General features: G+C 45.3%; 2 protein-coding genes across 8 annotated transcripts in view; one reads left to right on the top strand and one right to left on the bottom strand.

The window, feature by feature from the left end:
- The window catches only part of SH3GLB2 (SH3 domain containing GRB2 like, endophilin B2), a 40,138-nt gene extending 38,033 nt beyond the window's left edge, over positions 1 to 2,105 (top strand). For all 4 annotated transcript variants that reach the window (XM_084650394.1, XM_084650393.1, XM_084650395.1 and 1 more), the window contains one exon: positions 316 to 2,105. In XM_084650394.1, coding sequence (XP_084506520.1) covers positions 316 to 423 — 108 coding nt within the window. In that variant the 3' untranslated portion in view covers positions 424 to 2,105. The remainder of the gene's footprint in view (positions 1 to 315) is intronic.
- Positions 2,106 to 5,645: 3,540 nt separating this feature from the next.
- The window catches only part of NUP188 (nucleoporin 188), a 47,442-nt gene continuing 25,286 nt past the window's right edge, over positions 5,646 to 27,801 (bottom strand). For all 4 annotated transcript variants that reach the window (XM_084650385.1, XM_084650387.1, XM_084650386.1 and 1 more), the window contains 21 exons: positions 25,624 to 25,757; positions 24,803 to 24,909; positions 23,996 to 24,202; positions 23,227 to 23,396; positions 22,036 to 22,105; positions 20,995 to 21,062; positions 19,369 to 19,564; positions 18,710 to 18,787; positions 16,844 to 16,929; positions 16,175 to 16,320; positions 14,947 to 15,128; positions 13,375 to 13,575; positions 12,534 to 12,626; positions 12,148 to 12,306; positions 11,241 to 11,378; positions 10,641 to 10,715; positions 9,646 to 9,855; positions 8,084 to 8,215; positions 7,826 to 7,896; positions 7,252 to 7,381; positions 5,646 to 6,496 (listed from right to left, as the gene is read on the bottom strand). In XM_084650385.1, the coding sequence (XP_084506511.1) occupies positions 6,326 to 6,496; positions 7,252 to 7,381; positions 7,826 to 7,896; positions 8,084 to 8,215; positions 9,646 to 9,855; positions 10,641 to 10,715; positions 11,241 to 11,378; positions 12,148 to 12,306; positions 12,534 to 12,626; positions 13,375 to 13,575; positions 14,947 to 15,128; positions 16,175 to 16,320; positions 16,844 to 16,929; positions 18,710 to 18,787; positions 19,369 to 19,564; positions 20,995 to 21,062; positions 22,036 to 22,105; positions 23,227 to 23,396; positions 23,996 to 24,202; positions 24,803 to 24,909; positions 25,624 to 25,757 (2,824 nt within the window). In that variant the 3' untranslated portion in view covers positions 5,646 to 6,325. The remainder of the gene's footprint in view (positions 6,497 to 7,251; positions 7,382 to 7,825; positions 7,897 to 8,083; positions 8,216 to 9,645; positions 9,856 to 10,640; positions 10,716 to 11,240; positions 11,379 to 12,147; positions 12,307 to 12,533; positions 12,627 to 13,374; positions 13,576 to 14,946; positions 15,129 to 16,174; positions 16,321 to 16,843; positions 16,930 to 18,709; positions 18,788 to 19,368; positions 19,565 to 20,994; positions 21,063 to 22,035; positions 22,106 to 23,226; positions 23,397 to 23,995; positions 24,203 to 24,802; positions 24,910 to 25,623; positions 25,758 to 27,801) is intronic.

The raw sequence follows: 27,801 nt of genomic DNA, 5'->3' as shown, positions 1-27,801 counted from the left end.
CTCCCTTCTGCCATCAGTGAGAGGGAACATCTGAGTGCAGTGCTGTGGCCTGACACAAGTGTGCTTAAAGTCCTGCCATGACTAAACATACAAACTTGGAAGCCACTGACAGGTCCTTGGGGAATTCCCAGGCAAGAGTCTGTCTACTAGTGGGACTAACTCAAAGTGGGCTTTGGGGAAAGGTCTAGAGATGCTGGGAAACACTAGGGGGAACTAGATGGGGTACTGCAGGCAATAAAATAAATCTCAAACCTAATTCTATTCTTGGCTCCATCTGAGGCATGAGATTTCATGTAATTCTCTTTTCTCTCCCAGATGATCACAGTGTACAGCCTGCCAGGGATGGATCCAGATTGGCTCATAGGGGAGAGGGGCAACCAGAAGGGCAAAGTTCCTGTCACCTACTTAGAACTGCTCAGTTAAATGCTGCCAGGAGGGAGAATCTACAAGCAAAATGCAACCCTCCATGTCCTGGCATTTTTAATGCCAATTCCTTCATGAGACCATTGCTCTCTTCAGGGTCAACTCACAACTAACATGGGAATTAGGAAGAGATGACTAGCTGGTCGGAGGGGGAGGAAGGGTCACTTCACCTTTCAAGGCCCCTGGAGCTAAATTCATTTTAACTGTCCACACAGCCTGCTTTGAGGATTAGTTGTAAGGGTCATGTGGTGTGTTGGGATTCCCTCTACTGATCCCTTTCCCCTACCCTGCTTGTGTTAACTGGTGGCTTTCCAGGAACCAGCTCTGTCTCTTCTTCCTCAAAAGCTGCTTGTGGTGTTTGAGACCAAAACTATTTTCTTTTTTGCATTCAGCATCTTCATGCCTGTCTTCCCTCCCTCCCTTTGTCTTCTGAGAGGCTCTTTACCAGGGTACTCCTTGCTTGGGCCACATCATTGTATGCATTCCAGTGGGGCAGAGGCGCTGGGTCTCCTTCAAAATGCTAACACTGGCATGCTCTAACAAGAACAGAGGCCAAGGTCATGAGGCGCTGTATGGAATATTGCTGTATTTGGATTGCATGTCTCTGTAACAGAACACAATTCCCCATCCAAAGCACTCCATGACCCATGGAGGAACAATAAAGCAGGGCTTTAATGCCAAGCAGGGCTACTATAATGGTGTTTGATGGCTGCTGCCTGGCACAGAATGACTAGTTAAACTTTCTTCCAGTTTCACTAATCTAATGACCCAAGGCCAGTACTGCAAGAACTAAACCACCTTTCAGTGCAAGGGAATGTGCATCTTGCTTGAATTTCCTCAAGCAATTGGGCATGGACTGAATTTACAAGCCTTTAAAAAAGCTTTTGCTCCCTGTGTTCATACTCACTCCTCTTCCTGGGGTTTTTTCCAGGCCTGCTTTGTGGGGGGTGGAGTTTAGCCTGCTAGTCTGTCTTAACAATGAGATTAATTTAAATGCTCTTGTCCCATCCAGCTGGTAGTGAACAGACCTGGCACATCCTAGCTCAGCATGTGGGATGGGTCCTTACACTTTGTATATTCACAATGAGCCTCTTACTACTTCATATGCCAAGAGGTAGTAATTGGTTCTGCTTTCTCATCCCTTCTTCCCATTTTGTTGTCCAGGGTGCCCTTGTAACTTGAACCATCACAAATAGCAAGGAGGAAAATGGATGAAGTAATAGACACCTTGGTCTGAAAGCTCTCCCTATGAGGTAATGAGCTCAACAGCTAAGGGATTTAGATGGCAAAATAAAATTGCTTTAGCAGCTCAAACCCTGTGTAGAAGCGTTCAACTGCACCAAGATCTTTGTTCACTACCCCTCCCCTGGTGTGTCTAGACAGACACTGACTTGCTTGTTTATCCATTGATCTTTTGCATTCTTCCTTGACTGCTTTGTGACCATCCTAATGTAATTGGGCACAGAGCACCTGTGTATATAGGGTTCTTGGTTTTCAGCATTTATTTGCCAATAAACAACCAGTCTGCCCTCCTGTCTCAGAATCTTATGTGGGTTCCATACTGCTTCACTTTCCAGCTAGCAGTGAACAGTACTGAGTGGGGTAATGTAACTTAAGAGTTGTGCAGTATTGTTACTCAGATGTCACAAGAAGTTTGAGATTAAAGATGACGCTGAATCCTCTATGGCACTTCTCCTTTTTTATCTCCCACCCTATTAGCTTAAAGTTCAGTGTGAAGCTTTCCAGCTGTGCTAGTACTGTTTAATGTGTCTGCTTGTGGGAGTAGGCTATGTCCTTAATAGCATTCAGTTCTGTACTCTGCTCTGTGTGGGGTTTGGGGAAGGCACAGTCTACCCCTCCCCTTCTAGCAGATCCTGGTATAGAAGTGAACTAGGCAGGCTAACTTGAATTAACAAGTAACAGGGGCTATCTAAGCCATGTTTCCCTAGCCCAGACCACAGGTGTGGTTTATAAAGAATACAGCCACACTCTGGTCTGGTAACATTTCCAGTGTTGCTGTTCTGGGCTTGACTATTCCTTTATTGCCACTATAAGCTCTGTTTATTGCTGACTTATCCTAAAATTATCCCTTCCCCACATTGGGGAAGTTCCAAGAATACCTTTATTTGTTCACTTGGCTTCCTTACTCAAGTGTTTGGTGTCTGTCTTGCATTTAACAAATACAAAAATCAAGTGGCCAATCCAACCCAAGCTCTTCTTAGCCTTTAATGATCCCTATGACCACCATGCTAACTTCCCATCCTGGGCTGTTCCTCAACAGTAAGCCAGATTTAAAGCCATGATGTGGCTTGTAGGCTGTATTGCCTTTAGAATATCTCCTAATGGTGGCAAGAGCTTCCCCCAACAGGTACTGGCTCCTGACCCAGGTAAGTCAAAAGCTGCAGCTTCATGGAAAGCACTGGCTGAATGCTAAGAACAAATATTTGATCCTTTTCCTCTGAACAGCTTCAAGGACTCTTCCTCCTTGCCAGTGGAGCCCTAGTTCTTTGATTAGATGTGAAAGTGACTAAGCAAACCTCAATCCAGTTAACAGCTGTGCTGCTGTGTAGGAAAAATATTGCCTCTAACAGGCATATACAGAGCATAAGTTTGTGTGCCTTAAAGTTAAAAGGTTTCAGAGTAACAGCTGTGTTAGTCTGTATTTGCAAAAAGAAAAGAGTACTTGTGGCACCTTAGAGACTAACCAATTTATTTGAGCGTGAGCTTTTGTGAGCTACAGCTCACTTCAAGTGAGCTGTAGCTCACGCTCAAATTGGTTAGTCTCTAAGGTGCCACAAGTACTCCTTTTTTCTTTTTAAAGTTAAGTTGCTTTCAGAGAAACTGAACCAGTTAATCCTCAAAGCTTCATGTGATACATGCTGGCTGTTTAGAGTGATGCCCAGGACCACTCCTGGGGGCTTTATGGCTGTAATTCAGAATCAAGGTGTTTTTTTGGGGGGGGGGAGGTGGCCACACACAAGAGAGGGCTCTAGGGCCCCTGCTTTAATGTTTCAGCTCTCAGCTTTAGAGCAGGTGCACACTACTGCCAACCTGGCAAAACTAAGGTTAATAAGTAATACAGGTTTATTTCCCCCTGTCTACTTCATACATTCACTGTTCAGTTTTCAATATTAGTTGAAGGATTAACTTTTTGTAGTGGACTGTTGCAATCTAACCTGCTATATGGCTTCCTAAGCCTTCATCTCATTCCCCTATTTTCTTAACTTGACACCCTCAAACTTTGTCACCCTTCATTGCTCTTCTGAATGATTCAGACTAAGCATACTGCAACTGAGGGGCCAAGACACCATCCTATTTAAAGTAACTTCACAAGAACCTACCTCTAAATACCATTCCCAGTAGCAAACTACTCTGTCTAGTACCAGCCCTCATTACAGCTATTTCACTGACACAGGCTAAAATGAATGTTCAACTTCATTTGTCTATTAACTGTTTAAAACAGCTCCTCTTGTTCCTTTCTAACAATGCTATAAATTCCTCAGGCACCACTCTGTGTAGAAAATTAATGCTTAACTCAACAGGTGAAAGTCACTAACCACAAAGTATGCTCTCTACTGTAAACTGACTGTCAGGTGGACTAAAAGCATGAGCCAGCTGTCATCTACTGTGGAAAAGGGGAGAAGCAAGCAGAGGCTGATCTTGCTGACTAGTTATACAGCTGTCAGTATTTCCCTAATCACCAAGCTTGCCCCTTTTGAGTTGAATCTCTATGCACTAGGCATGTTTCTATTGCTAGCTCCTCTTGTGAATTTGTTAGTGCTAACTCTTCCTATTCAGCTGTACCTGCTGTCAAGCACTAGTGTCTTCTAAATAAGAGTAGGCCTTAGTCTGTATGTTGCAGGACCACTCACCTAGTCTGATCTTCCCATCTTACTGGCCATAGCACTTCCCTTTTGTGAGTTATTACCTTCACACCTCTGCTAAGGCAGTAAAAAAGATCTTGGTAAACTCAGGGTGAGATGATGGCAGCAGTAAAATGCCTGGAATGATTGTCACTAACTTAGTCCAGGTCTTTTCCCCAGCTATAAGTAAGGTCCCAAGTCTGTCACAGATTGGGACTTTCATGACTTTGAGAGGGGCAGTGCAGCTGGCTCTGGCAATCTCAGGCCACTACTGCCCCCCCCCCCCCAGCAGTGGGGGTCTTGGGCCACTATGTCCCCTACTTCCTCCTCAGTACCCAAGGGGGTCCTGGGCAATACACTGCCCCACCCCAAACCCAAGATTTAGTCAGGTATACAGTACAAGTCATGGACAGGCCCTAGGCTGTGAATTTTTGTTTCCTGCCAATGACCTATCCATGACTTTTAAAAGTACCTAGACACAAACATAGCCTTAGGTATAAGCTACACCATTCATGGCTGCAAATATGTTAGGACAATAGTGGTATATTAAGCACAGAACCAATCCTGACCTAAGATTTATTAATGGGATAAAATTTAACCATTTTTATTGGGTTTCCCCCTTAACAGTGACCAGAACATTGGTCAACACTGCAACTAGAAGCTGTAATTGCAGGACTGTCTAGACAGACCTGAGTTAGCCAGGGTTCTAGATGGCCAGGACTAGTCCATGCTGCTGTAGCTTCACTGCTGTTACTCAAGCTACTGGGGTACGTGTACACATGCTGCAATCACATTTCCTGACAGCAGCGTACACAGAGCTGAAGGAGGAGCAGTTTCCTGTCCCTACTACCTCAATGCAGTTGTAGGGAGAAGTTGTCTTTTAAAAGGTGCTAATTCCTGCTCACTTGTAGTAAACATCCCCCACCTTTCTGCAGGGGCCTGGGGTTAAATTAAGGAGTGATATGATGAAAAACACACATTAGTAGCTTCACCCACAAGGCTTTTTCCTCTACTTCTTAACTTAACCCAGCGTGCAGTGCTGGTATCAGTTAGCACTTATACGACAGGTATCTGAACTGCCTTGTGAAAGTGTAGGTGAGTGAGGTAATCACTTTTATGTCACCAACTTGTGGGTGAGAGGCAAGCTTACACAGCTGCTCTTCACATCTCTGTTGGTGAAAGAGGCAAGCTTGGAAATTGTCCCATGAAGATATTACCTGAGCCACTCTGCTATCCTGAGACTGACACACCTACAACTACACTGCATACACCATTGAGAGTCTTAAGTCAACAGACAGCACTAGTCTACTGCAGGGAAGCTGCTGCTGTGCCCCAGACAAAGCCCCTCAAGTCCAACTGTTGTTTATAAATGTTTTAATATCAGTATAAATAGGGCACAGTTACAAAAAATGCAAGACCCGAGCTATGGAATTTTTACTTAAAAACCTTTTGGAGGAGGCTGCCTTCTAGTCTTCAGAAATGTACATATCACGCAAATCAACAGCAGGAGGGGGATGGGTGCACACGTACGCCATTTTACCTTGCTCTGCCAACCCAGCAGCAGTGCCTGGCACCCCTTTGATACAAAAATAGCAATAGAAAGCTGGTCTCTAAATTGCTGGCTTCTCACGACCCTGTGCCTCATCAGACTCGTACTGATGGGGAGAGGAAGACTGCACCTTGTACTAAGAGCAGAGTTAATGCCCAAAGGAAAATATTTAAAAACCTGCCTCCTCTCCCCCACCCGACTGCTGTGTATAAGCTATAAAAATAAAGGTTTTGACTGGTCAATACTTAAACCCAGCCAGATCACTCTAGCACACGGAGCAGCAGGCAAGGAGCATGCATGGACGCAGCAGTTCTTCGAACAGGGCAACATTCTTGGACCTTCTTATGATCACTTGCCTGCTCAGGTGCAAGCATTCAACAAGATCTATCTCCCCAGCAGATGTTACAACTCAGTTATGAGCCCAACAGAGCATGATGCCTTCTGTTGTGGGAATGAATAGTTCCGGTGCAATCCTGAAATAGCACACAACCTATCTCTGCACATGTCTGACAAAGGCTTGTACCAGCTGAATCAAAGGCTCCTGCCCCTCAGGGCCAAGCTTGGAGGCAGACTTTCCCTGGGGGGAGGGAAGAACCCCACTGGCTGGAGAAGAGGGGCCGCCCCGGCGAAAGTAACGAGACAGGCTTGAGAGCAGCGTACTCTGAAATGAGAAGTGCACAATGAGTTAGCTTCCCCAGGACAGGAATCCTGGGAGACTGTGCCACCTGACTTTGTGACCCGAAGCGGGAGGTCTTGAGGCACTCTACTGGAGACAGGAACTGGCTGCCATTGACCAGTCAAGAACTAATGGTCCTCTGCCGATACTGCATTTTCACTGCATCATTCACAGCCAAAGGGGCAAACCAAGATAGAAGTAGGCACTGCAGAAGCACATCATAAATCCCTGTCCCATTTTCACTGCGCCTCCAATTTGAGGCTCGCAACGTGCTTTATACACCATGATTTAAGCCTCTTGATATTTGTGAGGCAAGTCAACATTACCCCTTAAAGCCTGGGAAAACTGGCATATTTAACCAGCTTGCCCCTGCTCAAAGAGTGTTCTATGATGTTGCAAATCCAGGAACAGAGTTTGTTATCCAGTTCTGGGTTTTAGTCTCATCTGTTCTTCTGCAGATTCTATGCAGCTCCGTGTATTTATCCTCCAAAGTATCACTGAGCCTTACACACAGGAGGATACTTACATGGCCTTGACAGCCACGGGAGAAAGGTCTGAATATTTTAATTGCAAGCACTAGATCTAATGGGATTCTGTGCACATCCATTAGACTGGCCAGACTATCGCTGAGAAGGGATGGCCTTTGGGCACCACAACAGACAAGTCTGCACGAGCTAAAAGGAGAAAGAGGGATGTAGCACAAGGCATCAAAGGCAGGAAACCAGCTCCACAATGCTTACCAGCTCAGAGCTGAGTTCCTGCTTCATCCGCTGCTTGTCTCGTGGATGCACCGCTGGGTCCCTCAAATACCGAACAGCCTGGGAGATGAGCAGGTAGAAACAGTTTTCCATTGTAAACATGAGCAAAGTCCTGTGCAAGGAAACACCACGAATTAGCAGGAGCAAGACAGTGCAGTTGCACTACAGCAAGAATATTGTCCTCCAGCACAGCCATACCCATGAGCTACTGTCTGCTAACTGGTTACATGCTGGAGCAATAGAAAAGTCACCCTAAAGCACAGGTAAGTTAGGCTACAGTGGACTGGGTACCAAGTAACCACCACCTCTTCTCCTGTGCCCACCAACAGCTGAATTAGTATGGGATGATCTTGGATATCAGCCTCCCAAGAGCCCTGCCTGCTTTTCGGGTTATGTGTTCGGGGGGAGGAGGGGGAAAGCTGAACTGCTTCACATGGAATTGGAAGAAGGCGGACAGAAGCTACACTTATACCTACAGCTTACGCTCTGGGTCAGGCGAAGAGCACTGGGCCTCTGCTCCTCAGCCATAGGGAAGTAAAGGAACCCAGAGACTTACTTAAGAGTTTTAGTCTCCTCTTGTGTATTCAGCCCTGCAGCTTGAGTGAAGGGCTCTTTCTTCTTATCCAGCTGGAGGGGGAAGAGAAAAGTTATATTAGAGCCTGGAGATGCAGAAGGGGAGGAGAGCTACCTGGGTCAGCCCCCACTCCTCCTCAAAACAGCAGCTGAACAGAGCACAGAAAATAGCACAACTGCTCTGCCTCTTCTCAGCCCCTTCAGCTTTCACAGCCTGAATTGGGAGAACGTGGACTCCTACCTCTCCCAGCATGTTAAGGGCCACGTTGACAGTGGCCAGAAGGGTCCCAAAGGAGGGAGCAACATCTGAATCGAAGGCAGGTGTTGTAAAACTCAGAACAAAGAGAAGGTTGTACTCAGCCAGGTCCAGTGACTGGAGGGAAGAGGAGATAGGAGTGAATCCAAAAGGCAGGAATGCATTGTAACACCACCTAGCTCCTACACAGCACTTTTCATCTATAGATCTTAAAAGGACTTTACAAAGCAGGGTCAGTCTCATCATCATCTCCAGTTCACAGCTGGAAAAAGAAGCCTTGTCTACACTAACACAGTAAGTCGACCTAAGTTACGTGAATAACGTACCTGGAGTCGACGTAGCTTAGGTTGACTTACTATGGTGTCTACACTGTGCTGCGTCGATGGGAGATGATCTCCCGTCGACTTACCTTAATCTTCTCTTTCCGGTGGAGTACTGAAGTCGACAGGAAAGCGCTCTGCAGTCGATTTAGCAGGTCTTCACTACACCCACTAAATTGACCTCCGCTGCATCGTAGACATGGCCAGAGGCACAAAGGGAAGTGACTTGCCCAAAGTCACTCAATAAATGGGAGGCAGAATCAGGAACAGAACCCAGATCTCCTGGGTCCCAGTCCAGTGCTCTACCCTCTAGATTACGCTGCGTTAGTATGGATCCATACTCGGCTAGCAAAGTGGATGTTTGGAGAATGCCTTTTCGTGAAGTGTGAGGCATGTGTAACTGCCAGAGTAGGATGTAAGACTAGCTGGAGCATTAGTCTGCTCTGGTAAATTGGGTGGGATGTGTGTGGGTGTCTCTCTCTCACACCCACAGTTGTGCTAAACAATCCCAGTGAAAGCTATGAAAATATCTGCACCTCCACCTCTCAATAGGAGAGCGCAGACAGGACTTCCTTTCAGACTGGTCTGTGTCTGATTCCTTAGGGTTCGTGGACCCTGACTTCCTGCTTTGGGCTCCACCTTTCAAAGAACAGCAGGCAGACACAGACGTGACAGCTGGGGCTACCATTTTGTTTGCATTAATGTGAGTGCTAAAGGTCTGGGTGTGGCCACTAACCCTGCTTAAGGTATTAGGGGTGAAAAGGGTGTTAGAGGGGCAATAAGAAGAGAGAGTCTCAACCTCCAGTTTATCCTGCACACTGAGACAAGTCAAGTGTCTGAGGAGGGAACACTATCATATCATCTGCATAGCACATGAGTTTTTCTCCATGCCAAACAGCTATCTGGCTACTAGGCTCTTTAGAATCAAAAGACTCATGTGGTAAATAGAGGTGCAAAGGTCCTATTTCACCGCCTGAGATGGAATCAACACACAGACATTGATGAATAGCAATAAAATGCTCATTCTGGTTGCCTAAGATCTAGGGGTGTACCTTGCAATTCAGTTTAGGTGGTCTGGGGTGCATGTAGGGACTCCTGTGTGTTTTAGGGGGAGGGATTAGTCCCCTGTATGAATGGGACAGGCTTGTGGCTCCCTTGAGACCCACAATATCAGTTAGGGTGCTTCAAACTCCCTCCCCCACAGAAATCACTCTCCTATTCCTGTACCTGATCAAGGAGGATCTGGCAGACATCGGGGGTGAAGTGGCGTAGGGCAGCTAGAGATTTGCTGAGGATTTTCAAGAGGCTATACTGCACTGTACGCAATGCCTTCTGCTCGGCTGCCTCTGACTCAGGGCTTGGATGCTTGGAGGAGGTCTGGGGGGTGCGTTGCACTCGAGGTGTCACAGCTGATGGGAGGGAGTCGCCATTTTTTGTCTGTGGAGAAGGAAATCAAATGAAGACACACACACACATACAGAGGCAATCCCTTGCAGTTTAAGACTAAGCTTTCCAGAAAAACAAGTTACCAGTAACAGGAATCCCTAAAGCAAGATACTCACGCTTTGCCCAGCTAAGGGCCATGCTGGCAACCTACTAGAAGCCTGAGGTCTATGCTTAGCTTGCATCATAAGGAGCAGCCTTGTCTTTATTGCAAGGGTACAGTGTGCAGATGTGTTCAGTGACCACATTCTGGAAAGGGCTTTTCTAATCAAAATGTTCACAGAAAAAACCTTAACCCCAACACAAGTGGTGCCTGAAGTGCATCACCTTCGCACCCAAACTCCATCTAGGGATAACACAAGAGCAGGAGCCGTATTTCACTACCACTTTAAATCAACCCAAGGACATGAAGTCCTTGCTGTCTCCCCATTCTTAGGAGGCAGGGTTGTACAATAACCGCTGGGACACAGCTTCCACCCTGCACAGCTGGTAGTTCGGAACTAGCTAATAAGAGTTCAGGCAGTGGCTACGGTTTCTTCGTCAGATACATTCTGCTTAATATGACTGGCCCACAAAACGTCCCCTATTTCAGAGCTGTTCTTTGTAGGTTTTGGTTGTGGAGGGGTATAATTAACTAAACCTTGGCTCCTGGGCTGGTCATGGTCAGCAGTTGTCACTGGAAACAGTGACTGGATATTGACTGATCTTTTGCTTGGTTGGGGTGAGGGACCCAGGGCCAGAACTCCCCCCTTCAGTTTTCCAGGGACCCCCATCCTCACCTGCAGGTAGTGCTGAAGCATTTTGCGGCTATGCAGGAGGGAGGTACAAGCCTGGCAGAGGTAACACAAGTTCACCTGAAACAAGAGGGGGGTGGGGAGGAGTTGATCCATCCATAGCTGACACTCTCCACAGCTGCAACCTAAACAAGCTCCAAATTCTCCATTATTGAGTCCCCTCACAAGACTAAATTATACTATTATACCCTAACAATTTAAAAATCCAGTCTGAATAGAACCTTTCATCCCAGAGAACGGGCAACAGCCGTGTTGTCAGATTTTACCAGTGTTTTCCTTAATTATCTTGACCCTGAGGTTCCAACCCAAATGCACTAAGACAGTCAATCCTCCAAAAGTTGTCACCTCCAAGTCCCAGTCAATTTCTCCCCCTCAACTAATTGTACCTCGCTATGTGACTGTAAGGTCCAGAAACCCTTCATGATAAAGAGCTGCCTTCCTTTAATGTCCTGTTATGATCCTCATTAAAACAGCTTCAGTGAAAGAACTATCTACAAGCTCTCTCTCTTAGCCGCATTCTCTGTCCTGCTGTGCTGGGCAGTGTGTGGGAAAATGTAGCACGCAGGGGAATGCTCTGGATCCTACCTGTATGTCCCTCAAGAGCTGTGGAAGGTGGAAATGCCACTCTTTCATAAAGTTGGAGAGCTGAAGAATGAAGCCAACAGTGTGGTCAGCTTCTTCCAGACAGGCCAGGCTCTGCACTGTCCGTACTGCATTCAGGCACTGGAGAGAGAGAAATGATCCAGACCATGATGGACAGAGCACAAAAATACTTATCACCTACTTAGAAGGAAGAGCTGAATACACACAAGGAGAAATCAGCATCAGAATTACCAGCTCCAATATGGACAGCAGTGACATTCTGAACGCATTGAGGTTTACAAGTTAGCCAGTTTCAGTCAGCAGGTGCTCCTGCCCCAAAACAAGAGAACTCTTTATCGAAGAAGTTTGCTAACACAGGGACAATTCAGCACCTACCTAGGAACAGGGCTTTTCAGCAAATTTGCCCTGACAAAATTCAGCTGTTACAGGGATTTAAGTATTCGATATTCAAGCTACCCACCTAAGTGGACACTGGACCTTGACCGCAGTATTTTCATTAACGGATGGAGTCCGAGCAAGGTCACCTCTAAGAACAGTTTTCAGTTCTCCTTTTCCAGCCAGATGGTTACAGACTTTAGGCTCTCACCCAGCACCCACAATTGTTATTGCGTTGAGTGAGTGCATGAAACAGCTGTAGCAATATTATGACCCCCAAGAGTAAGAGCGATGAATGAGTGCTAACAACCCAGGATCTAACAGCTACCAAGACATGTATCCATCACCTGCCTGACCCCTTTGCTTGTGTATCCCTTTCCCCAACTCTTCACCTATTTTTTGAAGAATGTAAGCTATTTGAGGCAGGGACTGTGTCTTCTGTGTCTAGCACGTTCTGGCTGCTACTGTTACATACATGACAACTGAGGTATTACGGGGGAAGGGGTGGACATACCTGAAGAATCCTCTCCTGATGGACACCCACAAAGTCCAGTGCCTCTGTCAGGAAGTTGTACCTTAGTGTCTTAAGAAGGCGCTCCATCAATGATATGGAGAGACGATAGACCCCAGGCCAGGATGGGGCGTCAAGAGACTTCCGAGATGAAGCAGGTGTCTGAACAGACCAACCACAACAACAAGACACAGAGTTTATTTGTTTTTCTGCTCCCTCAGATACACCCCACACTCCTCACAATAGCATCAAAGTTCTCCAGGGCCACGTGACAGTGCTTGCCTCTTCTATTCCCATGACGGCTCTACAGTACAGAGCCAGTAGAGGGTGAGCAGGCCACAGCTTTCCCAATGAGTTTCAAATCCACATTAAGAGGAAGCAGCACTCACCTGAATTGTTCCATTCGTGCTGAGCTGGTATGCGCTCAAGAGGGACAAACAGATGCTCTGTGTGACACCAGCACTAGCCACAGCTGCTGCACCCTGCACAACACAGAAAAGTTGCTGTCAAAGGTACCACCATTTTCTCTCAGCCCAGGGAGATGCCCCTAGCACTTCTGTTTTCTACACATCTACCCTTCTCTTTCAGACACTTCCCTGCAGCCCAGAAACCTGAATTCCATCACCCCAGACAGTGCCACTTTTCTTTCATTAAAATGAAAAACAACATCTCCCTCCCCCAACGTGACTGTGTGGTGAACACACCTCCTCATCTCCTGGTACCCTGTGTGTCCCCTCTGTCTTTGACTGAAAGCTCCTGTAAGAAAGGAACCTTATATACTCTTCCCCCTGTACAGTGCTGAGGTTTCAATAAACAAGTATTGCTTTATATTATGGCTACAGGGAGAGCAGATTCCTGCATTTTAGTGCTGTCTTAGTTGTACTGGCTACATTTGGATGGGAGGGGGGTGTTTGCAGGGAAAGCACTTGCTTTGAATTATAGGTTTACACTAGGGCAGGATTGGTTCTGTTCGTCCAGCACAGACATTCCATTATCCAGAAGAACAAGGAAAGGAAATACAAAGCAGCTCTTTGTACAAGACCTACAACTAACTCCTCCCCCTTGGCAGGGCTTTAATGGCACCCGTAAGGCATAATGCACTGCTCAGCTGTAGAGTGTGAGGCATAATGCACTGCACTGCTGCTGACAAACAGTGCAGTGAGATGAACTGCATTTTAAATATAGAGCCAACAATCCAGCAAGAAGCTCTCATTTGTGTCTCTCTCTCACCTGTTGCGTCCTGGCTAAGGTCAGCAGTAGATGCAACGAGGCTTCTGTGAAGTGAAGATTTTGTTTAACTCTCAGGCTGATCTCTAGGGCAGTGAAGATCGTTGGCAGCATAGGGACCTTCCTAGTAACCTGCAGCCAGTAATCTCCATCTTCATCTACTTCACAGAGTTCCTTTGCCAGATGCAGCCCTAGAACACACACCTGCAGCAACAGGGAAGGAGGGAGAATGGGACATGACAGATCCCAGAGCAGGGGATAGGGAGGAAAGACAGACATTAAAAGACTGTCCAAAAACAAATGGGTAGATGGGATCTAAGTTGTAACTGTTCTCACATACATGAATTATGGCATCAGTAAACACTGGGTGTGGCACCGTGCACACTTACGGGGCTGCATAGTAGCAAAGTTCCTTAAAGCAGATCTGGGCGAGAAACAGTAACAATCCATTTCCTGCAGTAATGTACTCAGGGGAGACCTGACACCACCAGACTCACAGCTACAATAGTCCTTTGCTGTCAGGACCAACCCACAGTCTCTTTAGAGGTAATGGGTCACAAAGGAGTGAGGTATGAAACTTACACAGAGGCCACTGAAGACTTTCGCACATTTGAGCCCACCATTTCAAGGGTTCACCCTTCCCCCTTTGAGGTGAGAGTATCCTAACTGTTTGTATGACCACCACCACATTGCTCTTATAAAACCTTTCATGATCATTTCAAAGCAAATTTTAAGTATTAATAGTCTCAATGCCCTGGGAGGTAGTAAACATAAGATTAATTTTACAGAGTGGTTAAGTAACTCAGCCAAGGTTACAGAGCTTGTCAATAGCAGAGATGGTACCCAGGTACCCCAAGTCCCCAGCTCCAACAAAGAGACCACAATCCTCCTTGGTATCCCACTTACTGTAGTCTATAGGGCAGTTCAGACCTATCTGCTACTTGGCAAATGTACATTCAGTATGCAGGACGGACAGATGGATACAATCAGACTTCCAGACTTGCTCTCCTGGGGTTGTTATCCCAGTAGGTACATATATTGCCACTAGTAACTGACCTGTTTGATGTATAGGAGATGCAAGGGGCTGGAGGCAAGGTCTTTGACTTGCATTATAGAGAAACAAGCCAGCCATGTACACTGTCAGCAGACAAATGGTAGGGAATATTTTTAGACACTCCCGTAGAGAAATCAGAGGGTGTTAACTAAATACTTTGGAAGAGACGCCTGCTAAGAACAGGCTCCGTGTGTTTTCAGGAACCTCGTATTAAAGTTTGAACAGGCTTGCACACAAGAAGGAGCAGACTTCTGAAGAGCACCTTCCCAGAACTTGTTGTATAGCAAGAGACACACGTCTCAATAACCTATCCCCTATGTCTGGACATAATCACAGGGGCTCCACCACCAGAAAGTGAATAAGCCTGCAAACCCTATCTGGCAAAATAAAGCATCAAGACACTCCATTTTCTACCTAGTGATATGATGCAGACGGGGCATTTTATGGTACAGTGGACACTGCAAGTAACTTTGTTTACAAAAAGAGAACATGGCTGCAGAGCAGGCAAATAATGCCTTTACCCCATCTCGCTGGTCCTTGTGTTTAGCCCTGCAGGCATCATCTGTTTCCATGCTGTCCTTGTCATCTACAGAGTCTCCAGACGTGAGGCTGTGTCGTGTCTGATCAAAGAGCACAATTACTTCATCTTGGAGGGTCTCACACACGCTCATCACCAGCTGGGAGTACTGAGGGATCTCGCTCACTGTGGCGCACACACACAGAGCACACAATGGATTAGCTCATCCCCCTCACGCTTCCGTTTTCAGTGTAACTACTGCACTGGTAGCACTGCAGGGGCCTCCACCTCTCAGAGACAGGACTTGCTTTGCATTTCACTATTCTACAGGTATCTACTTATAACCTACCCGGGGCTGTGAGGGGGGCTCCAGAGGGACCTAAGAAAGCCAGCCAAATGAGCCAAGAGCTTAGGAGGACTCAAAAAGGGATTAGACATTCATCTGGATAATGACAATATGTACAATCATAATAAACAGGATCTCTTGGGGGGGGGGGGAAATGGCTGGAAACCTCTTATGCTTCAGAGTATAAACCAGTCATTAGCAGGGCAGTCATTCTATAATTATCCATTACAGGGTTTTTTGCACCTTTCTCTGAAGCAGCTGGTACTGGCCATGGTCAGAGACAGGATACTGGACTTGAAGGACCGTGGATGTGATCTAGTTCAGCAATTCCTACATTTCTCTCATTCAACGAACACCCAGCTCATGTTTGAGAGCCCTTAAAATATTCAATTCCCATCATATACATACTCCAACTTTATGAACTGCATCACCCTTCCTTATCATTATAGCTGACAATAACCCATTGGTGGGCACAAGTGCTAATACAACTAAAATTAAGCCCTCTCATGCTCAACCTGAATTCTTCCCCAAAAGTGCATAGAGACGGGCCTTGCAGCATTCAGATCGTGGGGACAAGGGCCATATAAAAGGATTAAGTGATAAAACTGTAAGCTCTTTGGAGCAGGGAGTGCTTTTGACTATGTGCTGTACAGCGCCAAGCAAAACAGGACTTGGGTGCTGATTGGGGCCTCTGGGAGCTACCATAATACAAATAATAAACAAGATAAATTGAACAGAAAAATCCCACTGGCTACCAACTATAGTCACTGTCCTGCACTGGCAACCAACAATGTGTGCATTCCTGACTCAAAAATGTTTGACTGGGACACAAATGTTTCCAGTGGTTGCAGCTCTGATCTTCATAACCTCTGCCAGGCCCTCTCACCTTTCATCTCCTTCATCTGCAGAACAGTGATGAGAGCAGAGAACACCTTGGCCTTGGTCTTCTCCATCACCTGCTGATCTGCCTGCAGCACTCCCTCCAGAATCTGCGTCAAGGAGTTTATGATTTTATCCACAGAACCCAACTCGCTGACAACAAAAAAGGGAGAGCTCGTCAGATGAGACAAGATTCCCCACTTATTATCTTGGCTGTGACTGATCTGTGCAAATCATTTCGAGGGGATGTGTGTGTAGGGGCACAGATACAGTTTGCTTAATTTAAGTCATCAGTAGGGTCTCCTCATGGACATTTCAGAAATGTGTGGTGGAAATACAGTGAGACTGCAGGCTCAATATAATTTAAGTTTCCTTGTCCCACTTTTCCACAGTGAAAGTAAACTCACAAAAGCATAGAATCACTATTTAACAATAAAGTTCAGCAGCAGCATCCATCATCAATGCCACCCTCAATGTGAATCCCACGATTCCACAGTCCCCGAAGCCACGGCCTGGCAAGATAAAGAGTATTGTACAACAATAAGGTATTGCTTTAATTCCCAGATCACCATGACAATTCAGCCTACACAGCAACTCAAACATCTTCTTCCAAGTTCTTACATTCATCAGTGACTATTAGCTTACTTATGAAGAGTTATGCAAATAGAGCACCTACCTCTTCCATTGTCTAAGCAGGATCAGCAGAAGGGTGCACAGCATGGACCCCAGTTGCAGGCACAACACTGACATGGGGACCAGCAGCTAAGGAGAAATGTCCCAACAGTTACAATTGCAACATTCACAGATGAGAAAGATGAATAGGCTCAACACAGACATTCAGAGCACTAAGAGCTTGCTTCCCCACCCCACCCCTGCCCAGCTGCTATATTCCAAGCAGATTTGTGTACAGAGCAGGTAGTCAACAGAATATGTGCAGAAAGAGCCATAAAGAGGTTTATGGTACTATCCATTATAAAAAAGATGATGCAACTCAATATGTCCTTCCACAGAGCTATGGGAGCAGAGATCCATCCCCACGACTGCTAAGGAAGGTGTATGGAATCATAGATATTAACAGCACATTCTAAGCGCTCGCCCATTTGGTCAACAGAACTTAACTCTCAGCAGTGCGGTCACAGTGTTCTACGGATCAATTGCAAGAGCCCGTTGATAAATTCTACATCTCAATTTGCAACCTACTTGGAATGGAAGCTGTGGCACACTTGTTTTTTATTGGCGTAAAGCCGTGCATCACAGTTCCCTCTTGCTATCGCAAGAGGAAAGAGAGGAAATTATTCCCAGGTGAAACATCCACCTAAAAGAAACATCTATTATCGTCATCATCAGCCCATGCAGCGACTGAAGATCTAGCACAGGGGCAGGCAAACTTTTTGTCCTGAGGGCCGCATCAGATTTCGGAAATTGTATGGAGGGCCGGTTAGGGAAGGCTGTGCCGCCCCAAACAGCCAGGCGAGGCCTGGGCCCCACCCTCCCCTGCTTCTCACCCCCTGATGGGGCCCCCCCCCCAGGGACTCCTGCTCCATCCAACCCCCCCGTTCCCTGACAGCCTCCCTGGGACCACTGCCCATCCCTGCCCCCAGAACCCCCACTCCTGACAGCCCCCCCAGCCCCATCCAACCCCTCCTCTCATTCCTGACTGCCCCCCCCGGGACCCCTGCCCCATCCAATCACCCCTTCTCCCTGTCCCCTGACTGCCCCATCCAACCTCACCTCCCTCCTGACTGCCCCCCTCTGAGACCCCTGCCCTGATTCAACCGCACCATTCCCTGCCCTCTGACCACCCCAACCCCTATCCACACCCCCGCCCCCTGACCACCACCCCAAACTCCCCTGCCCCCTATCCAACCCCCCCTGCTCCCTGCCCCCTTACCGCGCTGCCTGGAGCACCGGTGGCTGGCGGCGCTACAGCCCGCCACCCAGCTGGAGCCAGCCACACCACCGCACAGCACAGAGCACCGGGTCAGGCTGGGCTCTGCAGCTGCCCCACCGCCCAGACCATTGCCGGTGGTACAGTGAGCTGAGGCTGCGGGGGAGGGGGAACAGCAGGGGAGGGGCTGGGGACTAGCCTCCCAGGCCAGGGGCTCAGGGGCCAGGCAGGAGGGTCCCACGGGCCGGATGTAGCCCGTGGGCTGTAGTTCGCCCACCTCTGATCTAGTAGGTAATCAACCTTGCCTTCAATAGCAAGCAACACCGCAGGTAGCTGGAATGAGTACACAGGGTCCAGCCAATGACCATGCCTGCCTTTCAACAGCTGGCAATGCTGCAGGATCACTAGGTAGCACTAATTGCAGTGTTACCCGCTGGCCAAGAAAATCCAATATAATTTGGAGAATAAAGACTTATGGAGAGCAAAGTAATTCTAAGAGATACCTTCTTGTTTCAGTCTAATCTCACAGAATCAGGGAAAATCAGAACCACAAACAGATACAGGACTAGAGCTCCACAAAGGAGTTGGACAATTGTGTGCCCAGTCTTGAAAGAGATTCCTTGAAGAGCTACAAATTGAAATGTAAACACTTACTAAAGCTTTGGTCCCACTTAGCACCTCCAGAAACAGTTGCTGCCGAACTGCAGATTCAGTCAGATGCATTATATCTGCCTAGAGACAGATCAGACTAATTATACACCACAGTGAAAGTTACATCACCAACACACACACCCTCGTCTTTCCAATCCAACATCAACCCCACCTTTTTGAATTTGTTATTAATTTACAAGGTGGCATAGGCTTTTGCATCTGCTGGATGATTCAATTATAGAGAAAGAAACGAAGAATTACTAGTTGTTAGAAAAGCAAGGGGCAAAAAGTCAACATTGAGTGACAGGTAATTGGGAACAGAGTGTACACAGGGCATCTTCATCACACTTTACTATAAGTATCTACTGCATCTCTCTGGGTATAGACAGTGTTATTGGCTTTCTTTACACTTATTATAGAAATGATGCAACATCCCCTCACTCCCATGCCACACACATACAGTATGCTAGTTTTGATCACTTAGCAAAACAAAACTCACTGAGGTAATTCTGCTCTATGGTATTGGTGTCCATTCAGATTGTGAGTACACATACAAGATAATGGAAAAAAAACCAACAGCCTGATCCCTCACTGCACCATATGTGGCTTGAACAACAGGGCACGTATCTATTCAAAACATTATTAGTCAAGGTGGCTCTTACATGACTGGTGGAGATAATCAGCAGCATCCGCCAGGCCGAGATCAGCATCTGATACTCTGTCAAGGAGGTGCAGCTGCTACCCTCTGTCTCTGCCATATGCAGTGCCAAGGACTTCACATATCCTGACCAGTAAGCAAAGCGCTTTTCTGTGGAGAACTTCTTCAGAGTGTCTTTCAGGGACTGGTCCAGTGAGCCCCTGACAAAGTCAAGAAGAGCAATCAGATACATTTTCATTTATTCTCTGATCAGAGAACATGCTCCTTCTAAGATGCAGAATGGAAAGTTAGCTTGTGGGGCAAGACTGTCCCACACAGAGTGAATTCAGAAGGGGATCCCACTTATTGCATCACATGGTATGGAAGAAGGGTGACCGCTAGAGAGAAACAACTCATCTTTTTAAACGTGTGATTTTTATTTATTCCTGAATTTTCAGAATAGTAGTTACATTCAAGGAAGTGAGTATATAAGAGGGTCACATTCTTACTCAGCAAATCAACTCCCTGTCTGTGTATTCTGCTGACTTTAGGGATAAAAGTAAGTTACTGCTTCCTATTAGGTCTGCAGAACAGCACAGCTCTGGGAGAAGAACCTGGAACCCATTCTGGATCATGCTTCAGACTTAATTTTAAATCTTACTGAGAATTTTATTTCTGGTGGGCCTGTGAGAGAGAACACACATCTGAACTTCGAAACCTCAGGATATGTTTTGCAAATCTGGAAACTAGAAAATCATCCATTCATTTATAAGCTGAGGAAGTTTGATTTAGAAGTCAGACACACAAACTTTAACCACTTCAGTGTTATTTTACAGAGTTGATACACACTTCAAACAAAAAATGAGCTTATCAAAGTAAATATGTTTAATAGGGGCTATTCTATGTCATATTACCTCAATACCATAAAATACCACATCTGGCGATGCTAGACCAACAGAAGAATGTCCTTGCCCCACCCTCCAAAAAAGACACAGACAACATTACAAAAAGCTAAAGTAGTAAATTGATGTCATGCTATAATTATAGATGTTAAAATGGTGAAACTTTTTTCTAAAACACATGATTACCCACTCTATCCAAAGAATCCTACTGAAGCAAAGTAAAAATTTCTGACATAAACGTCATAGACACAAACTCAATACTATGCACTGCTACAGAGTTGGAGAAAAGCTAGATTGTCCTAATTTTAGTCCTAGCATCCAGTGTATGATGGGAACATTTCACTGTATTACATGTGGCTAGAATAGTCCCATAATGAGCTTAAAAATATTTAAAGTGTCATTATTCCAGGACAGATATTCCTCTTTTGAGATCCATACCCAGTATGTCACATTTACAGGCCACAGAGACTCTTCTCATGACACCTATTCCTCTAATAGATGGCTGCATGAAATTCAAATCAAAGGAGGCAGACTTGTGCTCCTCTCTTCTGAGCTGCAGCAGCCACAGGTAAACTATTGACTGTCCATCTAGCACTTCCACGGAACTGTTAGCTCCAATTTGCCTCCCCCTCAAACATGGATAATCTCTTAGGATTTAATCCACACACAGCGCAGGACTTTGCCCTCACTTTCAGGTGCCCCTAGCATCGCTGAAAACTCTAGAACAGGACAGATTGGCAATGACTCACTTGACCACATAGTAGATCTCCAGGCAGATGATTTTCATGATTAAGGCACAAGTGTCCAAGACACTGAGCTACAAAGAGGGAATAAAAGCAGAACATGAGCAGGTTATCTGTTCCTCCAGGTCAGATCTGGCAGCACTGTGTCCCAAGCTCTGTCTTACAAAGAGTGTTGAGGACCACAGTCTAAAAAGTCCAGTACACCTACACTGTCAATCAAGCACCCTTGTGGTGTTCAAGTGACCCCCGTTTTCATGTTACCCTTGGATTCCTGAGCATTATGCCAACAGGGCCTATGAGTAGCACAAAGGCAACCCTCTGGACCTCCTTGGGGCTGAGACAGGGATGGAAGCAAGACTTGGCCTGCTTATCACGTAGAGACAGAGTGAATGGTATGGCACTTTCCTATGAGAAGTGTCCCTCCCATGAGAATGCCACAGCCATCTTCTCTCGTTAGGAGGGAGTAAGGATCAAATGGCCTTATGTAAGAGCAGCTGCCTCAGTAGACAGCGCTCATCTACTCTGCCAACAAGGGAAGAGCACCATATTCAAATCTGGATGGCAGTTGGATGGAGGGGGATTAAGATTTTCACAGGGAAGACAGAAGTTTCCAAAGCAGAAGAAAGGCAAAATCCTCAGGAACCCAAGTCAGTCTGAGGTAGGCCCACTAAGGAGGAGAGATTGTTCAGATGTCTGGGAACAGGAGCAAAATATCCTGTACACGTATGTACATACACTATATTGCACATCTAGTGTACTAGTTCTTTACAAACATTAAGGAGGTAAGCATCATCATCCCTGTTAGGTAGATGTTATCTCTGTTTTACAGATGGTGAAACAGAGGCAGTGAGAGTTTAGGAGACTAGTCCAAAGTTACACAGCTAATCCGTGCAAGCGTTGGAAACAAAACCCACCCTCAGAACTCCCCCTTGTGCCTTACCCAACCATATTTCCTCTGAGATGGCAACAAGCAAAAGGAAGGAAGTTGCACACACCACTCACTTCTCAGAAAAACACAGCTATTGTCAGTCCTTATAAACAACTCACCTCTGATGTTTCTAAGGGGGGAGAAAGGGTCCCAAAGAGGGGGTTGGTTAAGTTTTCCCAAAACTTTGGCCTAAAAACACATAAAAATACTGTAAGTTACCATACTTCTCCTATTGCTCTCAACCTTTCCAGACTACTGTACCTCTTTTAGGGCTCTGATTTGTCTTGCGTACCCCCCAAGTTACACCTCACCTAAAAACTACTTGCTTACAAAATCAGACATAAAAATACAAAAGTGTCACAGCACACTGTTACTGAAAAATTGCTTATTTTCTCATTTTACCATATAATTATAAAATAAATCAATTGGAATATAAATATTGTACTTACATTTCGGTGTATAGTACATAGTGCAGTATAAACAAATCATTGTCTGTAGGAAATTTTAGTTTGCACTGACTGCACTAGTACTTTTATGTAGCCTGTTGTAAAACTAGGCAAATATCTAGATGAGTTGATCTATCCTCTGGAAAATCCCTGCGTACCCCTGGTTGAGAACCGCGGACCTGCACAGCACACCTGACAGGAACAGTCTGATCCTGCCAGCCTTTCACTGCAAACTCCACTGTCTGAGATATTTCACACATGTGGTAACACTACTCACCTGGCAGTGCAGAGCACACTGAAAGAGAAGGGTTTCTTCAACAGAACCGTGCACATGTGCTTCACAACTGAAAGTTTAATTTTTCCCTAACATAAACATCCCTAACTACTGAATTTTTCCCCAATGTTTTGCCTGCAAAGCAGGTTACCAGGAGACTGGAGGAAGAGGTCTAATCAGCTATTAGCTGAGAAGACTCTGAGTCTGACCACCCAGTATTTAAGTTACAGTTAAAAGGCATCCTCCAACTTGTCAGAACTGGTGGGATATGTTTATTTCTATTCACTGAAATAGAGTTTAAAACAGCCCATTCTCAATCAGCCTGTGAATGGTACTAGGCCCGATGCTATTCAACATCTTAATCAATGATCTGGAAATAAATATGAAATCACTGCTGACAAAATTTGCCGATGACACAAAGTTTGGCGGTATGGTAAATGCTGAGGACACGGCAGTCATACAGAGCAATCTGGAGAGCTTGGTAAACTGAGCCCATTCAAAGAAAATGCATTTTGAAAACAGCCAAAGTTATATACTAGAAACAAGGAATACAGGCCACATCTCTGAAACATAGAAAAGCAATGACTCACTTGGTCCTCAGGACCAGCATGGCACTATCCCGACGGTCCTGCCACAGGGCATGAAGGAATGCAATGGCGGCCCGGTGCAAGAGGGGAGGGCACCAGTATCTTTCCTGCTGTTTGGAGTCTATCAGTTCCAAGACCACTTGGAGGCAACTCCATTCCCCTAAGCTGAATTCCTAAAGCAAGAGGGAGAAAATGAGAGACATCTACATCCAACCACTTCCTGTTTCAGTATGCTATTTAATTCCACCGACAAAATACACAAGGAAGTAAAGCTTGAGCACATGGTATAGGTGTGTGTTTCATATGCACATACATGTAATATATAATGCCTATGAGGAATTGCTAAAAAGACAGTGAAGAGCGGAATAAATTATTTTTATAAGTAGATTACTTCAAAGGGCAGAAAAAAAGCTTTACTTTCCTGTATATTTTGTAGGTGCAATTAAATAGCATACTGAAACAGGAAGTGCTTGCATAGTCATTGGAGAACACAGGAAGATTTCTCTTTGGTCGAAGGGAACCTCTTGCCAATTGATCAGAAGGTCATAAGGTTCTCATCACAGAATCAGGCAACACAGCATTAAAACCAATGTTCAATATCTTGTCAGGCACCTCGGGGTGTATGACAAAGACACTCATACTGAGGACAAAGTAAAGCCTTAGAGATCTTTACTAAAATAAGGAACAAAGCCAGGAAAGCTCCAAGTCACATGAAAAGATAAGGGTTTACTGGAGTAACAGGATATTCCTATGTAGACACTTGTTGTTTTACCTTTGACCCATCACTCCCATCTTTCACTTCCAGGTTCAGGAAGAGCTCAATGAGCCCCGGCTGTGTCTCTACAGCAACAGTGAGGAACTCCAGGATCATGACTTTAATGCGCATATCCTCAATCTTACTCTGCAGGCGGGTCAAAAAGGCATCACGAATGGCAGCAGCATCACTCCCCAGGCAGGCGTAAACAGACATTGGAGCCACCTGCAAAAGGGAAGAAACACACTAAAAAAAATGTTGATAAACGCTATGATGCTTCCTCTCAATATATAAATGAGGCTTGTGATATTTGTTTGAAACTGAAAACAAGAAAATTCTCACCCTTGAGTGCAGGGACGTGGGAGAGAGGAAATCAAGAAATAATTTTGATTTTAATGGAACATATAGAAAATTGTCAAATTGTTCTGAGTTTTGGTTGCCTCTTTAGGAATTCTGCTCCATTCCTTGTCTATTTCACAAGGAAAGGGGCAAAACCTAAGAAGAAAGACAGACAGCTACATAGATTTGGGTTGAGACATGTTAAAATAAATACCCCCAAAATTACAATATTTAAATACTTAAATAAAACCCAGAGGCGCTTTCAGATTTTAACAACCAAAAAGTGTTAGTCCAATAGGTAAAGAATAAGTCTTAATACAGGGTCCCTAGATAACTGTTAATATAGGTGCCTTTTTGACAAGGTTGGAAATCTCAAAGCAAGAACACTCACAGGTTGTATCTTGGAGGGCCACTGGAGACAGTTTAAGTGATGGAAGCAACATAAAGGGAAAGCATGGGAAAGCGCTTGTGAGAAACTAGTTTTACCGTAGCGAGTCGTTTGAGCAGCTGGATGGCAAGGCGTGGCAGTGCTGGGTCGTGTTTGTGGTAGATATATTTGGCTAAGACAGCAATCAGATTGTTCCCATGAGCACCTGGTGAGAACACAATTAAATCACAGGTGAGAAACTGGAATAGTCTCCTATGAGGGCTCTTCGAGAGAGACTATTCAGCAACTATCAGTAACAGCATTGTACTCTATACTAGAGTGGAAAGGGAGTGAGAGGGAATGAATTCAGCTTTCCAAGAGGACAACAGATGGGTCTGGCCATAGGTACTACTGGCAGCTGCTTTACCATACTGTTCAGCACTGTCTCATGTTAGAAAGCAGTAAACAAAAGAAGTGAAAATAACAGTAGGTGGCTATTTGAAAGCAGTCCTGGTGAGCCAACAATGTTAATATAGTCCAAAGCTTCCACACTGCTCTCAGAACTGCAAAGAACCAGAAGCATCAGTGCCACCAAGATCCTAGCAGATGAAGAGCAAGAGAAAAACAATTCTGCTACCCTCCCAAAAGTGGGCCCAGTGTCATATACCCAGCATCACTGCATAAGAGGGTTCCGTAAAGGTATAATGCAAGGGGAAAACCTGTTAGCCTAGTCCACATTATAGGGAATTTACTAAATGTCCTTTGGCTAATCCCTTGGAGGAGGAGAATGCCCTCTGGCACCCTCCCCTCACAAGTACGCTGGATGAGAACTGCTCTGTTCAGAGAAGTCATACCTCAATCTAGTGTTAGCAAGTTACACATTATCTGTGTGCGAGGGACAGACACTACTGCCTGGGCTGGCCAACAAAGAGGTACATACCATGCTGAGTAAGTGCCTGTTCTAGTGGGGATACCACGCTAGAAGGGGATTTCAACCGGATGACGTTATTGGTGACCGAGAATGCCAGCTTTACTGTCTGGATCAGCAGCTGGCCCTGGCCCAGTGACTCATCGCTGTGTTGCCAAACAGAAACCAAAAGGAATACATTAAAATCAACTCAAATGATGCTAATAAGCTGTACAGTATTCAAATAGCAAATTCAGTATCCTGTGGTCCTATCATGCAAGAGCAAAGGTTGTAAGAGAACTCCACTTACTCTCACTTATCATGTAACTGTTGCAATATAATACAAAAAACTACTGCAGAACCAATCTTGAGTTTATAATAGTAGCACAAGGGCCTGAGAGTGTTTCTGTTCTAAACCCTTGTCTTTGGGGTACATAACTGTGATTTTACTTCTTACCTAGGTTGGAGTTAAATTAGCTCATAAGTTTTTAAGTTTGAGGAGTGCAAAAAGCAGTTTTCAGACAGATCCAATAACCCAAAAAATTTAAAACTCTTGTGTCGTCCATTATTGCCGAGGAGTAGGAGGAGGGAGATTAAAACCAACAAAAATTAAGCTAAAAACTTATCAGACAAAAAAAAGTTGTTGAAATACAGTTAAGGTTGAGACATAATTCACCTAAACTTTAGAAAGCAAAGACATCTGAAGTTAAGATTCCTCCACCCACAGTAACTCTCTCCCCATATCGTGCTCACCCTCCAATGAGAGTTTCGCCTGTTTCTGCATGAAACATAAACCCACCCTTTAGAGTACATTTTTTTCTCCTATGATGGCTTTTTAAAAGCAGAAACCTCCACTGGCTGTTAGCACATTTATGCAGCATGAGAAGTCTCTTGTAACTGTTGTACTCCCCAAGGTTCTAAACTCTGCTGTCTATATCAGTGGACGTTAGAGGATCCACATGGCCTTTGGTTTCACAGTAGATGTTCAAATTGGCAAGGGGCTGTTTCTACCATTAGTCTCACTTATAAGGAGTCCAAACCAGTCAGACAAAGAAAAAACTGGTTCTGAATTTTATTAACCTTTTTAACCCTTATTAAAGTTCATCTGTTTAGGGACCAACTTTTTAGAGATTAATGCCACAATCTCCCAACAGATCTCACCTCCTCCTAACAAGTCCAGGCTCCCCCTTCCCTTTTGTTCTGGAACAAAGCAGAGGTGGAAGGGATGAGCCTTAAAACCTCCTAACCCTTTTCATCACAACCTATCTTTAGGGGTGAGCAGGCATGTTAAGATGGGAATGGTCATGGCAAGGAAATAGGAAGATGAGGTTGCTATACATGGGGCAGAGGGTCACTCAGTGTCTCACAGTGAAACTGGAAGTAGGGTCACACAGTTTTGGGTGGTGGCTAGATGGGATCTCAGTATGAAGACCAATATTTCCCCTGAGCTGGACAGCTGCTTTAGGAGCTGCTTAGTTTGGGACAAAGAGGGACCAAAGGTCCCCTGCTGTAACAGGACCCAACTCCTCCGCTGTCTGTAGTGATTTACTTGAGATCTCCTTCAGGCAACAGGCAGAGCTTATAACCTCTTCAAATCCCTAACTAGTTCCTCTTATGAAACTCTGCAGATACATGCCATGTTACCTACAACTGCCACAAAGCCTGTCACAGAAATCATCTTATACTTAAAGCCTTAAAATCTGACCCTTCGTCATTACGAGCTTTTCCACTTCAGCTTGTTAGTAATAGTCCTGTGTGTCAGTTCTAACTGAAAATTAGCATGTAAAACAAATGTGAAGTTTTCAGACCAAGCCATTTTTCAGTTATGAAAAGACAAAACAAGTTGTAACAATTTTGAGTCCCCTTCTTTATTTCTTCAGACTCCCATAACTAAGAAACTAACCTCAAAACTTTGCTAAAAGATTCTACTATGCAAAGAGAGTATGGAGAAGAAATTTCAGGAAGAAAGGAAAATTTACAGAAAGTTACACAGAGCAGAGCCAAGTTCAAGATCAGACTTATAATGGCAGCTGTTACAATCTGAACGATAGAGTTATTGCTGTGTCTAGATAATTCCATGAAAACAAGGAGGCAATTCAGAATTGAAACGGATGCTTTATCCTTAACCCATCCTACCATGCCAACGTCATGTATGTTTCAAATTACGGGTGATCTTACCTATTACAAAGGCTATAATACACAGGGACAAGA

Source organism: Lepidochelys olivacea, assembly GCF_965140295.1.
Source record: "Lepidochelys olivacea isolate rLepOli2 genome assembly, chromosome: 16".
In the NCBI taxonomy this organism is placed as follows: Eukaryota; Metazoa; Chordata; order Testudines; family Cheloniidae; genus Lepidochelys; species Lepidochelys olivacea.
The sequence above is the reverse complement of the archived record's forward strand: the minus strand, read 5'-3'. Positions and strand labels throughout refer to the sequence as shown.